Source organism: Limanda limanda, chromosome 9, assembly GCF_963576545.1.
Source record: "Limanda limanda chromosome 9, fLimLim1.1, whole genome shotgun sequence".
NCBI lineage: Eukaryota > Metazoa > Chordata > Actinopteri > Pleuronectiformes > Pleuronectidae > Limanda > Limanda limanda.
In genome coordinates this window covers 856,466-872,562 of record NC_083644.1, presented here as the reverse complement: position 1 = coordinate 872,562, position 16,097 = coordinate 856,466, and the positions used below count along the sequence as shown (strand labels likewise).

At 41.6% G+C, this 16,097-nt stretch overlaps 2 protein-coding genes and 1 pseudogene across 4 annotated transcripts; 2 read left to right on the top strand and 1 right to left on the bottom strand.

Annotated features, from left to right (window-relative positions):
• The first annotated feature begins 1,277 nt into the window (after positions 1-1,277).
• On the top strand, positions 1,278-2,995 carry LOC133010477 (interferon-induced protein with tetratricopeptide repeats 1-like; annotated as a pseudogene).
• Positions 2,996-4,869: 1,874 nt separating this feature from the next.
• On the top strand, positions 4,870-9,359 carry LOC133010476 (uncharacterized). Its single transcript, XM_061078066.1, has 3 exons — positions 4,870-4,885; positions 5,365-5,402; positions 8,469-9,359. Exons 1-3 carry the CDS (start codon positions 4,870-4,872, stop codon positions 9,357-9,359), a joined length of 945 nt encoding a protein of 314 aa, XP_060934049.1.
• A 1,084-nt stretch (positions 9,360-10,443) lies between these two features.
• prpf38a (pre-mRNA processing factor 38A) lies at positions 10,444-14,881 on the bottom strand. Of its 3 annotated transcripts, none has more exons than XM_061077961.1 (10): positions 14,700-14,881; positions 13,554-13,713; positions 12,462-12,583; positions 12,263-12,348; positions 12,055-12,165; positions 11,769-11,881; positions 11,636-11,662; positions 11,419-11,543; positions 11,219-11,267; positions 10,444-11,101 (listed from the first exon to the last, which is right to left on the bottom strand). In XM_061077961.1, the coding sequence occupies exons 1-10, from the start codon at positions 14,827-14,829 to the stop codon at positions 11,059-11,061; spliced, it is 966 nt and encodes a 321-aa protein (XP_060933944.1). In that variant the 5' UTR covers positions 14,830-14,881; the 3' UTR covers positions 10,444-11,058. The 3 variants fall into 3 exon arrangements, with proteins under 3 accessions (XP_060933944.1, XP_060933947.1, XP_060933946.1); XM_061077964.1 differs by having other exon boundaries at positions 11,449-11,543; XM_061077963.1 differs by having other exon boundaries at positions 11,769-11,878.
• Between the last annotated feature and the right edge of the window lie 1,216 nt (positions 14,882-16,097).

The following is a 16,097-nucleotide window of genomic DNA, read 5'->3' as shown; positions in this document are numbered from 1 at the left end:
ACTACGGGCCCCACCGGTGCTGACACAGTCTGCATCGTGGTTAGCTCTGCTTTCTGGAGCTGTTGATCTTTTTGCCCTTAGTGGAGGAAGCAGACGATTCAGGAAGGCCTGTTTCAGGTGTGTTTCATAAGCACCCGGTTGGTCAACCAGTTGCGGTGCCGCTGTGCTGGTCAAACAGGACAGTCAGACGAGTCAGATAGTCAGCGACCGACTCTCCGTTGCTTGGTAGAGTCTGGTCTTGTCACCGCATCATATCGAGGAGGGTTTTGTCGTTGAGGAGAGGACCGCCACACCCTGTAAATGGAGGATACAGAGATCTATGTAATTTATTTTCACCCTTCTCAGTTCCTTTAATCTCTTTTATTTTATTTATTTATTTCAGTTTTCTGTCCCTACATTCTATTTGTTTTTCCAACATTTCAAGACATTTGTTATTATCTTCTGTCTTTCCACATTGTGACCTTTTTATGGGTTTTTCCTCTTAGGAGTTTAATTTTGTCGACACTGAATGACCCATTATGAGGAACAGCAAAGTCTCTGGACCATATTGGTAGAAATGTCAGACTTTCCCGTCCCCACTCTTGCAATCACAGGGTCCGAAAGTCCTTCACTTCCCTGATTTCCCATCCTTATTAATTAAGAGTATGAAATCATGCACATCTACAATTTCCCTTGAACACTCAATTTAAGACGCGGACGTCTCCACGAATCTTTGTTTCTTTCTCCGGCAAAACAAGAAAAATGCCTTCAACTAGGATGGCTGCCATGAGGACGGGTCAGATAAACATCACTAACAACTAAACACCTAGAGACAAGGACTAATACATCCAATCCAAATAAAACCATAAACGTTATTTCCTACGTCTGTTGGATTTTCTATTTGAGAAATCCTCTTAGCAGTCATAAAAAATCTGAATTTCCACATCTCACCAGATATAAGATGACAAAGAGAGGTCTTTGGATCCCTGTGAAGAAGGTCCGGAGCCCCCGTCACTTTGGTCCTCTCGTCTCTTAAAGGTCAGAGGGAGAGGCAGAAGGTTTTTCTTTCTCCCGGGTGGCCAACCACCGAAGACCTCTAGGGTCCAGACGATCTTTAACGGGATCCTGTTCGTGACGCCAAGTTTGTCGTGGAAATTTATCATGAGATTTGAAATAATGAGTTTGTCAGACCGGAGTTGTCTTTGAGGTTTAATCATTAGCTCTACAGAGGGTTGCACAGCAACATAGCTCAGAGTGCAACCACGACAAGATAAAAATAAAGGTTTTTATACAATGTGATGAACAGGAAACAAAACAGAGAGCTGGGGTCCATTGAAGAAGCCAGGAGTTTCTTCAGCAGAGCCGAGGAGGCCTTCAGGCAGATGAGAGGAGCAGAGGAGGGTCCCTGGCTGGTGGTGACCTACGGGAACCAGGCCTGGCTGCACCATCATCAGGGAGAAGAAGCAGAGAGTCGGGCTTGTCTGTCAAAGATCGACGTCCTGATGACTGAGGATCCATCGAAGGACGAGCTGCACCCGGAGATCTGCGCTGAAAAAGCCTGGACTCTGATGAAGTTCAGAGGAGAACAGAAGCTTCTGGCAGATGATTACTTCCAGAGAGCCATCCGGATGCAGCCGGATGTGGTGGAGTGGCAGACCAGCCACGTGTTATTGTTAGTTAAGATGTCCCAACACATTGAAACAGGGGTCGAGGAAGACATCATGGAGAAGCTGAGAAAAGCCAAGGAACAGGATCCAGAGAACCTGTATCTCGCTGCCATTTACTTCCTGCAACTCGCTAACAAAGGACAACCAGACCAAAGTGGAGCTCGAGAGTTAGCCACAAAGATTCTGAGAAACCCTGTCAGCAGCTACAGTGGAATCAAACCTTTGCTGAGGTTTTACAAAACCTTCACCTCCTTGGACGAGGCTGTGGCTTTGGCAGAAGAGGCTCTGAAGCTACATCCAGATGAACGTTATCTGAAAAGATGGGTCGCACTCAGCTACAAATGGAAGATCTGGAAGGACAGTCGCCCAAGTCCGAGCCTGATAGAGAAAGGGATCCGTGCCCATGAGGAGTTGCTTTCTCTTTATCCTGATTCCTCATTTATGAGGAGAATGGACCTGGCAAATATTTATGCAAAGTAAGAGAACACCAAGGCCAAATCTGAGGAGATCTTCCACCAGCTGCTCGTAGAAGATCTGGAACCTGCTGAACAACAAATCTTCTTCAACTTCTACGCAAAACATCTGTTCTACACTCAACAGCAGTATAACATGTCAATCAAGTATCACATGAAGGCGGTGGAGATACCAATCAAGTCCTACTTTCAGAAGAACAGCATCCAGGTTCTGGAGAAGATCAGATACGACCAAGATGTAGACAGGTTTCTGTCCAGGCTGAAAGAGTCTCAGAAATAAATCCACCAGATATCATCCACACACAATCTGAATCTATTTGCATTCATTTAATTCAGGGGAAAGTAAATCCACGTAGATTTATAGATTCAGCTGTTGTGATTATGATCACATTTTAATTCAGCTTGTATTCGTACGGAGTCGGATCACAACACAGTGACTGACAGGGGAAAGTCGTGGAGTTGGTTTTTCAACCTGAGGAAATGTTTGAGTTTAACGACATGTAGCTTGAGAATGTTCTGGTGGTGGTGATAATATATACGTATTAAAAAGTCTTCAATATAATTTCTATATCTGTAGAATACCTTTTCAATTGTTTTCAGAGTGGTTGAAATATTGATGTTAATAATAGCGATGCATATGTAACCGCAGGTTTCAGGTATGAAAGATTCATACATTATTATTAGAGGAAGACAACATTGAAACATATTCTTCAAAAAACATATTAAGTGGAAACTGGCTGCAGTCATCATGTGTTGCTGATGTGGAGGAAATGTTTGCTCGCTCCTTTAAGAAACAGCTTTTTTGTAAAGTTTATTAAACAGAACAGACTCTCTATGAAATTTACTAATGTTTTGGGTGAGGAAAATTGAACTATGTAAAGTGTATTTGTTGTATAATCTGAATATATGAACAGGTTTGCATGCACAGAGTATTTCAGCTGTACTAATGCTATTAAACATTTATCTTTAATTGTGTCTCGTGTTTCCCTGAAAGAAATCTGTGATAAAACCACAACTTCTAAAAGCTGCTGCTGTCAATATTAAATATGAGAACTTCATGTGTCCAAAGGTTAAAAACATGCTGGTTAACACTTTATCTCTCACATCCACGATTTCAGAATCATTTGCTGTAAATCACTTTCTGCAAGTAGAAAAGGCCGAGCTGCTGAAGCTGAAGAACCTGAGCAGGAGCTGAATCAGCTGGATGTGTAATTTGTCAGTGAATCAGTGAACGAACACAAATTCATCTGCAGAATGAAACACAGCTTCGTTAGCGTGAAGTGAACGAGTGGAGAGCGACGAGAGAAGAAGAAACATTCCTCTCACAGCAGATGAGAGTTCATACACAGACACGATACTAATAAAAACCATTTGAAACGGCTGAAGTTTTTTAAGAGATGAACATTTTCTCCATTTATTAGAATGAGCGATTAAAATACATTAAAAGTTGAATAGTTCTAAAAAGAAGTAAAGACAAACAGCAGCAGAAATGTCCTGAACGTTCTGATGTTTGAACTCAAAAGCATAAAGGAGGAGTTCACCATCAGGAGGTGTGGCTTAGAAACGCCAACCTGAGCAGTGTCAGAAACTCCAAGTGTTCATAGTTGACCTCAGCTCACGTCGCGTCTCCTCGTCAGCTCCATATAACGCCGCTCCGCAGTCAGACGTTCACACAGCTGCAGAGTCAGAGGAGACGAGATGAGGTGAGTCGATTTCATTCATGATTCTTCATGAACATTAATGATCCTTTAAGTCAGTGACAGTGTTTGTTTCATCACATCATCTTGCGTATTGACCTTATTAATAAGAATAATGTGAATTAAAGCAGCACTGACATTCACAGACATATCTGTGTCTGTGATTATGTTGATATGAAAACTTTTATTACACACGATAAACGGTGCAGAGAAGATTTGAATGTTCTTTCCATTCGGTTGCATTTGTGTTTTCGTTTTATTTATAATTCTTTATAATAAAGTTGATGGTTAAACTTTGTCAAAATGGTTTGATAACATCATCTTAAGAATCATTTTTAGCCCAGGATGTGATATTGATCAAAGGTTGAGTGGGGAAGGGGGGGGGGGTGGTGCTGCCTGGCCGGTAAACAGTGTGTGGCGCAGGTTACGGATGCCTGACAGTATTTTTGACCAAAGTTGGAGAAACCTTTCTTAGACCAATGTTCCGTGATCGGAGGTAACATGCCCACTTTAGATGTGTGATCTTGACCATGAGTTAACTTTAGCATCATGAGGAAAGAAATGTTTTGGTAAACAGGGTTTGTTGTCAGGGCTACACCACACACCAGCTCGGAACATAGCATGTCAGATGTGAGTGTGAGAGCCTGTTGTTTGAAAGAGGAAGTTTCTATTTTGCCAAAGGTCATCAAAACATGAGTTACACCGAATGCAAATCGTGAGTCAGTGAAGACTGTGAGTGTTTTACATGTAGCCCGTTTGCATACTTTCGTGCTGCCTGTGCTGAGAGGTGATGAGAAAGAGAACTCGCGAGGAAAACATCTTTATCTGAACAAACAGAAAAACCAACACAGTTATTACCAGAGACAAGGTCACGTGAAGAGGACCCATCGACATACAGAGTCAAGTAAGAAAAGTTTGTTCCGTGTGGAAATCAAAGGCAGGAGGCGTCGTTCTCAAGTTAAAATTAAGCAAGTTTATTCAGAGGTCACAGGTCCGGAAACTGCGGTGTCTAGCAAATGAGCATGCATGGGCCATCAGTCCTGCTCAGGAAAAATGGCGCTGAGACAAAGTACGCACATAGCTTTTATATGGATACTGGGCGTGACAGAGGTTCTTGAACGCGCGGCAGTGCCTCGTTGGCTGGTTCACAAAGCAGTCCCGCCCTCCTGGCGTCACTGGGTCTTCTTCCTGGCGTTGCGTGATGACGTGCACGCTGAGTCGCGGTTACTAGAGTTCATGAGCATATTGCCTCGGTGTGTGTGCTCATTTTATGTGTGTGTACTGATGTGTGGGATGTACCATGCACAGGAGAGAGGATGTCTCAGAACTAATATAATGAAGTGATTCATGAAGCAAGAGGTTTGAAAACCTGTTATCTGTCCGCTATGGCAGACTCCCTTTTTGATAGGAGCTGAGGTTGAGAAGCAGGAGAAGAACTATGTGTTATGTGTGTGTTTACGCTATGTGTATCAGACTACACGTTAAAGTGTGTGTATGTGTGTGAACAGTGGTGTATTGTCAATAAATCCCCCTTTCCACACCTGATAGGTGTGGACAATTACGGGGAAGGCAAAGGGCAGAAAAGGGTAGAAAAACAAACCCAACGTAATACTCAGTAAAACCCAAAATCAAAAACGTCAAAACATAGCTGTGATTAAAAGAATCACAGCCAGCAAAACAAAAATCTCAAAACAAACCTGACGTGGAAGAAACAGCTCCTGGAACTCTGTATGATGTCTAATGTAGCTAAGGAAATTATGCTTTAATACGGAACGAGAAATGAGAACAGGTGAAATATTAATTATTAACACTAAGCAGCAACAGTTATCGAAATCATTTGTATGAAGTATTATGTCTAGCTAAAACTGTTCCTATCTTTATTGCTTAAGAGTTCAATCATACACAGACTATAGTTAAAAGTTTGGAATGCCTCCAGACCCTCTTTTAATCCCCCTTTTGGGTGTGACCACTTACTGGGAAGTTCATGTACCCCTAACCCTCATCCCTTCCAGTGCAAACTCGTCCCCCTCCTCATCATCATCGTCGCGTCGTCATCTCTATCGTCTTCAGCTTCCTCAGCTTCAGCTTCACAGCATCAGCTTCCTCATCCCCAGTTCAGCATCCACAGAACAGCTAGGGATTCGGTACGTTTTCCTTCATCAGAGCTGCGGCGATCTATTCGGCAATTTCAGAGTCTACAGCCATGTTATGCCAGAGGTGGGGAGGGCTCCAGCCACTCAGCCAACAGGGGGGGTTTGGAAAAAATGTCTTTCAATCACTTCCTAACATAGTACAGCCGTGGCCAAAAGTTTTGAGAATGGCACAAATATTCATTTTCACAAAGTCTGCTGCCTCAGTTTTTAGGAAGGCAATTTGCATATACTCCAGAATGTTATGAAGAGTGATCAGATGAATTGCAATTAATTGCAAAGTCCCTCTTTGCCACGAAAATGAACTTAATACCCCAAAAACCATTTCCACTGCATTTCAGCCCTGCCACAGAAGGACCAGCTGACATCATGTCAGTGATTCTCTTGTTCACACGGGTGAGAGTGTCGACTAGGACAAGTCTGGAGATCACTCTGTCATGCTGATTCCGACAAAATAGCATACTGGAAGCTTTAAAAGGAGAGGGGGGCTTGAAATCATTGTTCTTCCTCTGTTAACCATGGTTACCTGCAAGGAAACACGTGCAGTAATCATTGTTTTGCACAAAAAGGGATTCAGAGGCCAGGACATTGCTGCCAGTAAGATTGCACCCAAATGTACCATTTATCTGATCATCAAGAAGTTCAAGGAGAGAGGTGCAATTGTTGCAAGAAGGCTTCAGGGCACCCAATAAAATCCGGCAAGCGACAGGAACGTCTTCTAAAGTTGATCCAGCTGCAGGATCGGGGCACCACTAGTGCAGAGGTTGGTCAGGAATGGCATCTGCACGCACAGTGAGGCGAAGACTTTTGGATGATGGCCTGGTGTCAAGAAGCAAAGAATCCATTTATCTCCAGAAAAAACATCAGGGACAGACTGATATTCTGTCAAAGGAACAGGGATTGGACTGCTGAGGACTGGGGTAAAGTCATTTTCTCTGATGAATCCCCTTTCCGATTGTTTAGGGCATCTGGAAAAAAGCTTGTCTGGAGAAGAAAAGGTGAGCGCTACCATCAGTCCTGTGTTGTGCCAACAGTAAAGCATCCTGAGAACATTAATGTGTGGGGTTGCTTCTCAGCCAAGGGAATGGGCTCACTAACAATTTTGCCAAAGAACACGTATATATCCATGAATTAAGAATGGTACCAAAACATCCTCCGAGAGCCACTTCTCCCAACCATCCAAGAACAGTTTGGTGACGAACAGTGCCTTTTCCAGCATGATGGAGCACCTTGCCATCAGGCAAAAGTGATAACCATGTGGCTAGGGGAACAAAACATCAAAATTTTGGGTCCATGACCAGGAAATTCCCCAGACCTTAATCCCAAAAGTTTCAATAAGCAGCAGATATGAAAGTATTTGAGTATTTGTGTTCAAACCATTTTCCAAAATGTATTGACTGCTCCACAACACGATAATTCAGAAGCTTTGACTTCAAACTGTCCTGTGATAAAACAGGTATCACATACAAAATACAAATGTGTGAGAGATGAGATTCAATCAAACTTTTCAGAGTTGACAGCTGAAACAGTTCAAAACAATTTAAAAGTTATTCTGCCACAATTTCCTTCATGATAAAATAAAAACAATAAGAGCTTAACATCACCTTTCAAATTAAGAGCATTGGATGTTAAGATAACTGGTGAAACAGAACAAAAAAATAAAAACCTGTCTTATGAATTTAGAAGTTAAAGGGTCAAAAGAAATTAAACATAATTATTGAATTGGCATTCAATAAACTGTGTAAACCGAGGGGCTTGTATTCTGGTTTCTGCATTTCATTTAAGATGAAACAGGCTATGAGTTAAAGTGTATTTGACCTGAATCAAACTCCTAGTTTAAATTCCATCTGTAAATAGATTTAACATGTCTTGACTATTGAATTCTAAATGGATGATTTGAATATGGAATTAAAGCAACTACAGGTGAAAACAAAGAAATATCTAATTCTATGCAGCACAAAATTTAGTTTAAAGTTAAGTTTGAATTTCTCATCCTGATATTATTGATTCAGATCATATAGAAAGCTAAAAAAAAACTAAAAAAACATTGTTATCATCATTGTCACAAAGCCACAGTTGCGAATGAAACTTTTGTAAGAATCAAAATAAAATAAAAAAAAAACAGAGAAAGTAAAGGAAGAAACATTGCATATTAACTGTACTTAGATGGGCTTTAAAAAGAGACCTTAATGTGATTTTTTTAATCACTCATCCTTGATTTATATTACGAATCAAATTAATAACTTGTGAAGTATTAAACTGGTGTCTACTATTATCCCTGCTGTGTCAGTTAAAAAAAAAAAATAAGATCTCAAATGATTGGGTTTTTTATAGAACTTTGGAGGTCAAAACCTTTCTCCTTTCCTCTAATACATTAGATGTATTGGAAATATCTGAAACAACAAATTTGTGCCAAAAAGTGTAATTTTAACAATTCCTTCTGGAATACTTTACTTCTGAATGAAGCATTATTAAAAACAAAAAAACAAACAAACAACATAGAAACCACAACCAAGCCTCTTTGTGATCTTAACGCCTACTCTGATGGAGTTCAGAGGAGAAAAGATGCGTTTGGCAGATGATTACTTCCAGAGAGCCATCCGGATGCAGCCGGATGTGGTGGAGTGGCAGACCAGCCACGTGTTATTGTTAGTTAACATGGCCAAACACAGTGAAACAGGAGTCGAGGAAGACCTCATGGAGAAGCTGAGAAGAGCCAAGGAACAGGATCCAGAGAACCTGTACCTCGCTGCCATTTACCTCCTGCAACTCGCTAAGAAAGGAAAACCAGACCAAAGTGGAGCACGAGAGTTAGCCACAAAGATTCTGAGAAACCCTGTCAGCAGCTACAGTGGAATCAAACCTTTGCTGTGGTTTTACATAACCTTCACCTCCTTGGACGAGGCTGTGGCTTTGGCAGAAGAGGCTCTAAAGCTACATCCGGATGAACGTTATCTGAAAAGATGTGTCGCACTCAGCTACAAATGGAAGATCTGGGAGAAGAACAGTCGCTCAAGTCCGAGCCTGATAGAGAAAGGGATCCGTGCCCATGAGGAGTTGATTTCTCTTTATTCTGATTCCTCATTTATGAAGAGAATTGACCTCGTAAATATTTACGCAAAGTCAGAGAACACCAAGGCCAAAGCTGAGGAGATCTTCCAGCAGCTGCTCGTAGAAGATCTGCAAACTGATGAAAAACAAATCTTGTTCAACAACTACGCAAAATATCTGTACTACAATAAACAGCAGTGTAACTTGTCAAACAAGTATCACATGAAGGCGGTGGATATACAAATCAAGTCCGTCCATCAGAGGAACAGCATCAAGCTTCTGGAGAAGATCAGACACAACGAGGGGAACCAAAATGTAGACAGGTTTCTGTCCAGTCTGTAAGAGTCTCAGAAATAAATCCACCAGATATCATCCACACACAATCTGAATCTATTTGCATTCATCTAATTCAGGGTAGAGTAAATCCACGTAGATTTATAGATTCAGAAATCATCGAAAATGTTTGAGTTTAACGACATTTAGCTTGAGAATGTTCTGGTGGTGGTGATAATATATATACGTATTAAGAAGTCTTCAATATAATTTCTATATCTGTAGAATACCTGTTCAATTGTTTTCAGAGTGGTTGAAATATTGACGTTAATAATAGTGATGCATATGTAACAGCAGGTTTCAGGTATGAAAGATTCAATCATTATTATTAGAGGAAGACAACATTGAAATATATTCTTAAAAATCATATTAAGTGGAAACTGGCTGCAGTCATCATGTGTTGCTGATGTGGAGGAAATGTTTGCTCGCTCCTTTAAGAAACAGCTTCTTTGTAAAGTTTATTAAACAGAACAGACTCTGTATGAAATTTACTGATGTTTTGGGTGATGAAAATTGAACTATGTAAAGTGTATTTGTTAAATTGAATGTTAATTGTTAATTTTTAGTATAACCTGAATATATTAACAGGTTTGTATGCACAGAGTATTTCAGCTGTACTTATGCTATTAAACACTTTGTCTTTAATTGTGTCTCGTGTTTCCCTGAAAGAAATCTGTGATAAAACCACAACTTCTAAAAGCTGCTGCTGTCAATATTAAATATGAGAACTTCATGTGTCCAAAGGTTTAAAAGTGCTGGTTAACACTTTATCTCTCACATCCACGATTTCAGATTCATTTGCTGTAAATCACTTTCTGCAAGTAGAAAAGGCCGAGCTGCTGAAGCTGAAGAACCTGAGCAGGAGCTGAATCAGCAGGAAACCTGGATGTGTAATTTGTCAGTGAATCAGTGAACGAACACAAATTCATCTGCAGAATGAAACACAGCTTCGTTAGTGTGAAGTGAACGAGTGGAGAGCGACGAGAGAAGAAGAAACATTCCTCTAACAGCAGATGAGAGTTCATACACAGACACGATACTAATCAAAAACATTTGAAACGGCTGAAGTTTTTTAAGAGATTTTCTCCATTTATTTGAATGAGCGATTAAAATACAGTAAAAGTTTAATATTTTTAAAAAGAAGTAAAGACAACCAGCAGCAGAAATGTCCTGAACGTTCTGATGTTTGAACTCAAAAGCATAAAGGAGGAGTTCGACGTCAGGAGGCGTGGCTTAGAAACGCCAACCTGAGCAGTGTCAGAACCTCCAAGTGTTTATATTCCATTCATAAAATGATGTCACCGTGACCTCTGATCAGTTTATCTTTGAGTCATGAGGCGTTTCTTCAGATAACACGTTTACAAGGGAAGAATTAGCTTCATCTGAGACCTTTGACCTCCAAGTGAACATTCATGAGAGGTAATGAAAATCCCTCTGGTCGGACTCGGGAATCAAAACTTCCTCAGACTCAGGACCAATCGATCAGAATCTTTAATAACTCAATCAACAGAAGATATTTGCAACAAAACCATTTCCTACACTTACAGATGTTTTCATTGACGGCCACAGTTTATCTGTGTTTGGGGTTTTTCAGAATGAAGCTGAAAAGCTTCACACAGACTCAGAACGACACGACCATAAAAACAGAAGTCACGTTTCATACGAGGCTCCGAGGGAAAAAGAAAAAGATATAAAGTAAAAAACGAGGTCACTCGTTTCTCCGACTCTTCTTGTGACTCTTTTTTGAACTCCTGTGAAGAGAAACACACGGAATCTTGTTTAGTGCAAATATTTCAAAGAGTGATTCACACTTTATCAGCGGTAATGAACCAGACTGGAGGAGATCCTGATGATCTGAAGCCTCTCACCTCTCTGGAGACTTGGAGTGGCTGCGATGTCGGTGGCTTCTGTGGTGACCTGGTTCACAACCAAGAAAACAACCATGATCACACGTTATCATGACGACTCAGCGTCTTTATTACAAGATGGTTTCCTCTGTGTTAAAGTCCATGAACAAACAACATTGAATCCACATTACATCACAAATGAAAAGATATTTCCTACAGACCGGCAGTGGGGCCCAGGCGTGTTTTCTGACCTGGGGACTTGGAGCGATGGCGTCGGTCCCGGGACCGGCTGCGGTGTCTGCGGGGGGGGCTCTTGCTGCGATGGCGCTCTCTCCGCGGTGACGGGCTGACAACACACAGCAGAGTCACACAAAGAGCCGGACGCACCAAAATACTCTTTAAAATGTGACAACGAGTTTCATCCAAAAGCAAACATACCTCCTCCTCTTCGGAGATCTGCTCCTTCTGAGGAAGAAAAAGAAATTTTGAATTGATTTTATTTATTTCTTCTTTGCAGAAAAATGGAAGTGATAGAACCCTCAGTAAATTGAGCAACAATCTAGAAACCCACCGTCTGGGGGAGCGGCTGCGTCTGTAGCGAGGGGACGGCGAGCGACGAGGCCGGTCGTTGTCACGGTAACTACGTCTGTGTGGTTCAGGGGTCTGGAGTCTCTCCTGCTGCTGCTGGTGGGAAACCAGTTTTAGAATGTGGGCCACGATAACCAAACACACAGATCCTCTTCCTGAACATGTCAACCACTAGAACACTCGGAAACAGATGAATCCCTGCGTGTGGCTGCAGGGGGCGCTGCTGCTCAGTTAAAGAGACTTTGTGTTGCTTAATAAACTTTATTCACCTTGTCTTCTTCCTCATCTTCTTCGTCACTGGTTTCCACTTCATCCAGGTCTTCCTCCAGAGCGCTGATGCGTGGGTCCAGCATCTCCGCCTCCTCGAGGACTTGTCTCCTCTGTTACACACACACACACACACGCAGACACACACACACACACATTAGCGGTGTGGTCCTAGGAAACAAGCTGAGCCTATAAACGTGACGTACGCACCTGAAGCCGAGGCAGGATGATGTCACACATCCTCTCTGCGTGAAGAAGCTCGTCGATAAACTCGTCAACGTGCATCAACTCGAACTCTGAAAACAAGACCATGAAACGATGCTGGAATTATTTCCACTTATATGAAATAGATCAGAGACACAATGAGATGTTTCCCAGAGAGGAGACGCTCACCACGTTCACGACTCACCTCCGTTTCTGTTCTGACTCTTGATCTTTCTGTAGTCGTTGTACAAAGGCTCCAGGTATTTGTAACAATCCGCTGCCGTGCCCGTCAGCCTCATGTACATGGCTCCGAGGAGACGCACATACCTGGTCAAACACAGGGAGAGGAGGAGGAGTTACATCCAGGAGACAGAATGAGGAGGCTGACGGCGAGTAGGATTAAATATAGAATATATGGCAAGAGTCTTTGAGAATCATGAAAACCAAATTTGTAGTTGTGACAAACAGCCGCTCGTTTGTGACTCAAGAACTCAGGAGTGCACGTGAGCCTGGACCAAACACCACTCCATTCACCCAACTTGTGTTTGTGACATCAAGTCATCTGCTGAAATACGGTTCCTCCAAGTCAGCCACAGGAGTCCATGTGACTCTACTGAAGCTACTGGACACTTTGGCCCTGATGGTAACATCGACTGACCAGGACCCGAGTGATCCCACAGAAGTAGCTGACACAAGGAGAAGTTAAAACACACCTCCTCAGGTTTTCACTTTAAGATGAGAGATAAACTGATGACAGGGTTCCTACAGGTTTTAACAAGATACATTTAAGACTTTTTAAGACCCTTTTAAGACCACTTTGAATAGAATTTAAGACCTATTTCACGACCATACTGGCAAGAAGTATGAAGGAAAATTACTATGAAAGAAGAAATAAGTCACAGAATTACTTACAAAGTAAATTTATACCCGTTCAACATAAGAACAATAACAATACACAAGTCAAACAAGCTTCAAACATGCATTAAACATGCAGAAATAAAAGGATGTTCCATAAAACATGTCCAGAGAAGGAAATTAAACATCCCATCGAACACTACAAAATCTCTAACTTCTCAGCTCTGGCCGAATCAAATTTAAGACCTTTTTAAGACTTTTTAAGGCCTTAAATTTCGATTATTAAATTTAAGACCTTTTAAGACTTTTTAAGACCCCGCGGGAACCCTGGATGAACCTTTCTGAAAGTTAAGAGTTTGAATGTGAGCACGTTCGTCCAGGTTCTGTTCGGCTGACTCACAAATTCCATACGACAGCAGCTCTCGGCTCTTAAGCAACTTACTTGAAATCCTCGTTTTTTATGAACTCCACGATGATGTCCTTCTCCGGCTGAATCTGCAGCATCTTCAGCGCCAGGCACAGGAAGGGGGTGGGCTTGATGTTCCCGCCGTAAACTCCTCCGACGAACTTCAGCTCCATGGCTTTGTCTACGACCAGCTCGGCTGCGGATGTGAGGACACGAGCACGTTCAGGTTCAAACCGTTCACACAGGAGAGAGCTGCTGCACATCACAGTTTACTGTTCAAACTGACCCAGGATCACAACACAACTCTCCCAGGACCACAACAACACAACTCTCCCAGGATCACAACACACACAACTCTCCCAGGATCACAACACACACACAACTCTCCCAGGATCACAACAACACAACTCTCCCAGGACCACAACAACACAACTCTCCCAGGATCACAACAACACAACTCTCCCAGGACCACAACACACACACAACTCTCCCAGGATCACAACAACACAAGTGGAGGCTGGGGGTCAATGTAGTTTTATTACTTCCTAGATCTTTATCTGGTAGAACAAAGAATAAATCATATCTACACGCGCCAAAGAAGAATTATAGTTTAAGACATGGAAGAACTGAAATGAAAATTTAACTTTACTAATTAAGTTTGTTATCGTGCTGCTTTTATTTGTTTTATAATCAACATCTAACATGTCATCAACGGGTTATTTAAGTACAAATGAATCATTAGTTATAGATTCTTTGCTTCTGTTAGTTTCATCAAATATTAAAGGTAATATTTGTTAATTTTAATATGTGATAGTATAAACAAAGCAGGTATAATATCTCACTTCGAGCACCGAGGAACCAAAATGTTCACTCATAAAGTTTTCTTCTCTTTTACAGAACAAATATCAAATGAATTAAAAATGACTAACTAACTGTGACACGTGACCTGAGGTTTTCATGGTTAAATTCACATTTTAGTATTTTAACATCAGTGACGTGTCGCTAGTTGAGTTGAGCTTCGGTTTATTCCTTCACTAAACTATTGTTAACTTAACGTTCTTCAGTTAATTGAGTGATTTTAAATGAGGAAGAGAAAAGTGAAATCCTCTGGTAATCAACGTTAGCCGCCGCTAGCATGTTAGCTCCCAGGCTAACATGCTAACATGCTAGCATGCTACTGACCGGTGAGGCCGAAGCACTCCTCCTTCCAGTACTTGGACTCGTAGATCCGGGTCCGGATGATCTTCTCCACCAGGTACTGCGGGTTGGTCCCGTGGATGCTGTTCGCATCCTTCACGGTTCTGTTCGCCATCGGGAGAAAAGTCGCTGCTACCGCGAACACAACCGCGACATGCAAGCTAACTTCCGGCTGACAAACCAGGCAGCTTCCGGGCGATTCCCCTTCAGAATAAGAGTGCAGGGGTTGAAGTCGGTCTGTCTCCGGAAGTCACCGAGTAGCATTTGTTCATTATCATATTAAAACCTTTGGGTTTGATCAATGTAATAATACTGATAACAATTTCAATAGGGCCTCACTGTCTGTCAGTTCCTGTCAGTGCTCGCAGCACTGGGCGGGCCGAGCACATGCATTTTGAAGCATTGCATGCGATTTGCCTGAAAAAATTAAATAATGACTGAGGAAATATTGACAAAAAGAGCTGTTCAGGCTTGGACTCTGATCATGAGACAGAAGTTTGGTGGTGATAGGACAACGCACAGTGGAGTTATGACAACATCGTCTCCTTTGGCGAAGGATGAACCTTCGCCGTCTTCACGGTTTGAGGAAATGTCCCAATTCTGAGAGAGAGAGACTTCGCCTTCACAAGACATAGAAGTTCCTTTGATCTTTGACCACTGACACTGCAGGAGTGGAGTTGTTTGCTGACGGCTCCGCATCAAAGGATTCATGGTGTATGTCCACGATACAGAACATCTTGTTTTAATGGCGTGTTTTAAAAATAGATCTTTGAGTTAGTTTGTATCTCCATCTTGTTGTGATGACACTAGGGTTGCAAAATTCCAGGAATATTTAAACTTGGAAACTTTCCATGGGAATTTACGGGAATTAACAGGAATATACGGGAATATACGGGAATTAACTGGGAATTAACAGGAATAAACTGGAAATGTTGTGGGTAATTTATACTAACTGTATTTACCTTGTCATATACAGACATAAATATAAACATTTTGTTTTGTCATAGGCTGATTTGAGCCCTGAGGAAACTTTGGTCACTTGACTATATGCTTCTGCATCGTTGTGTCATTCTTAACATAGGTCTTTGCACAGTATTTGCAAATGTACACAGCCTTTCCTTCTACATTGGATGAGGTGAAATGTCTCCACACATGAGAGAGTGCACGTGGCATTGTTCTGTAGAATAAGATGAGAAAAAAGATTGTAAAAAAACACTAATGCAATGCCAGAGATATAAATAGTTAGACAAACTATTGGAATCGTCTGTAAACATATTTTACAATTGATGGATAAATGAATGGAAATAGTCTAGATGAACAGATGAACAATCCTCAATCAGCATGCTAATATATTTCCCAGTAATATCATGGAAACTTACCTGA

Coding starts and splice junctions, on each gene's coding strand:
- LOC133010476 (XM_061078066.1), top strand. Junction 5,403..8,468: donor AAGGCAAAGGGCAGAAAAGG/GTAGAAAAACAA, acceptor CAAACAACATAG/AAACCACAACCAAGCCTCTT.
- prpf38a (XM_061077961.1), bottom strand. CDS start 14,829: ATGGCGAACAGAACCGTGAAGGATGCGAACAGCATCCACGGGACCAAC. Junction 12,584..13,553: donor ATAAAAAACGAGGATTTCAA/GTAAGTTGCTTA, acceptor GTGTTTGACCAG/GTATGTGCGTCTCCTCGGAG. Junction 11,544..11,635: donor AGATCTCCGAAGAGGAGGAG/GTATGTTTGCTT, acceptor GTGTGTTGTCAG/CCCGTCACCGCGGAGAGAGC.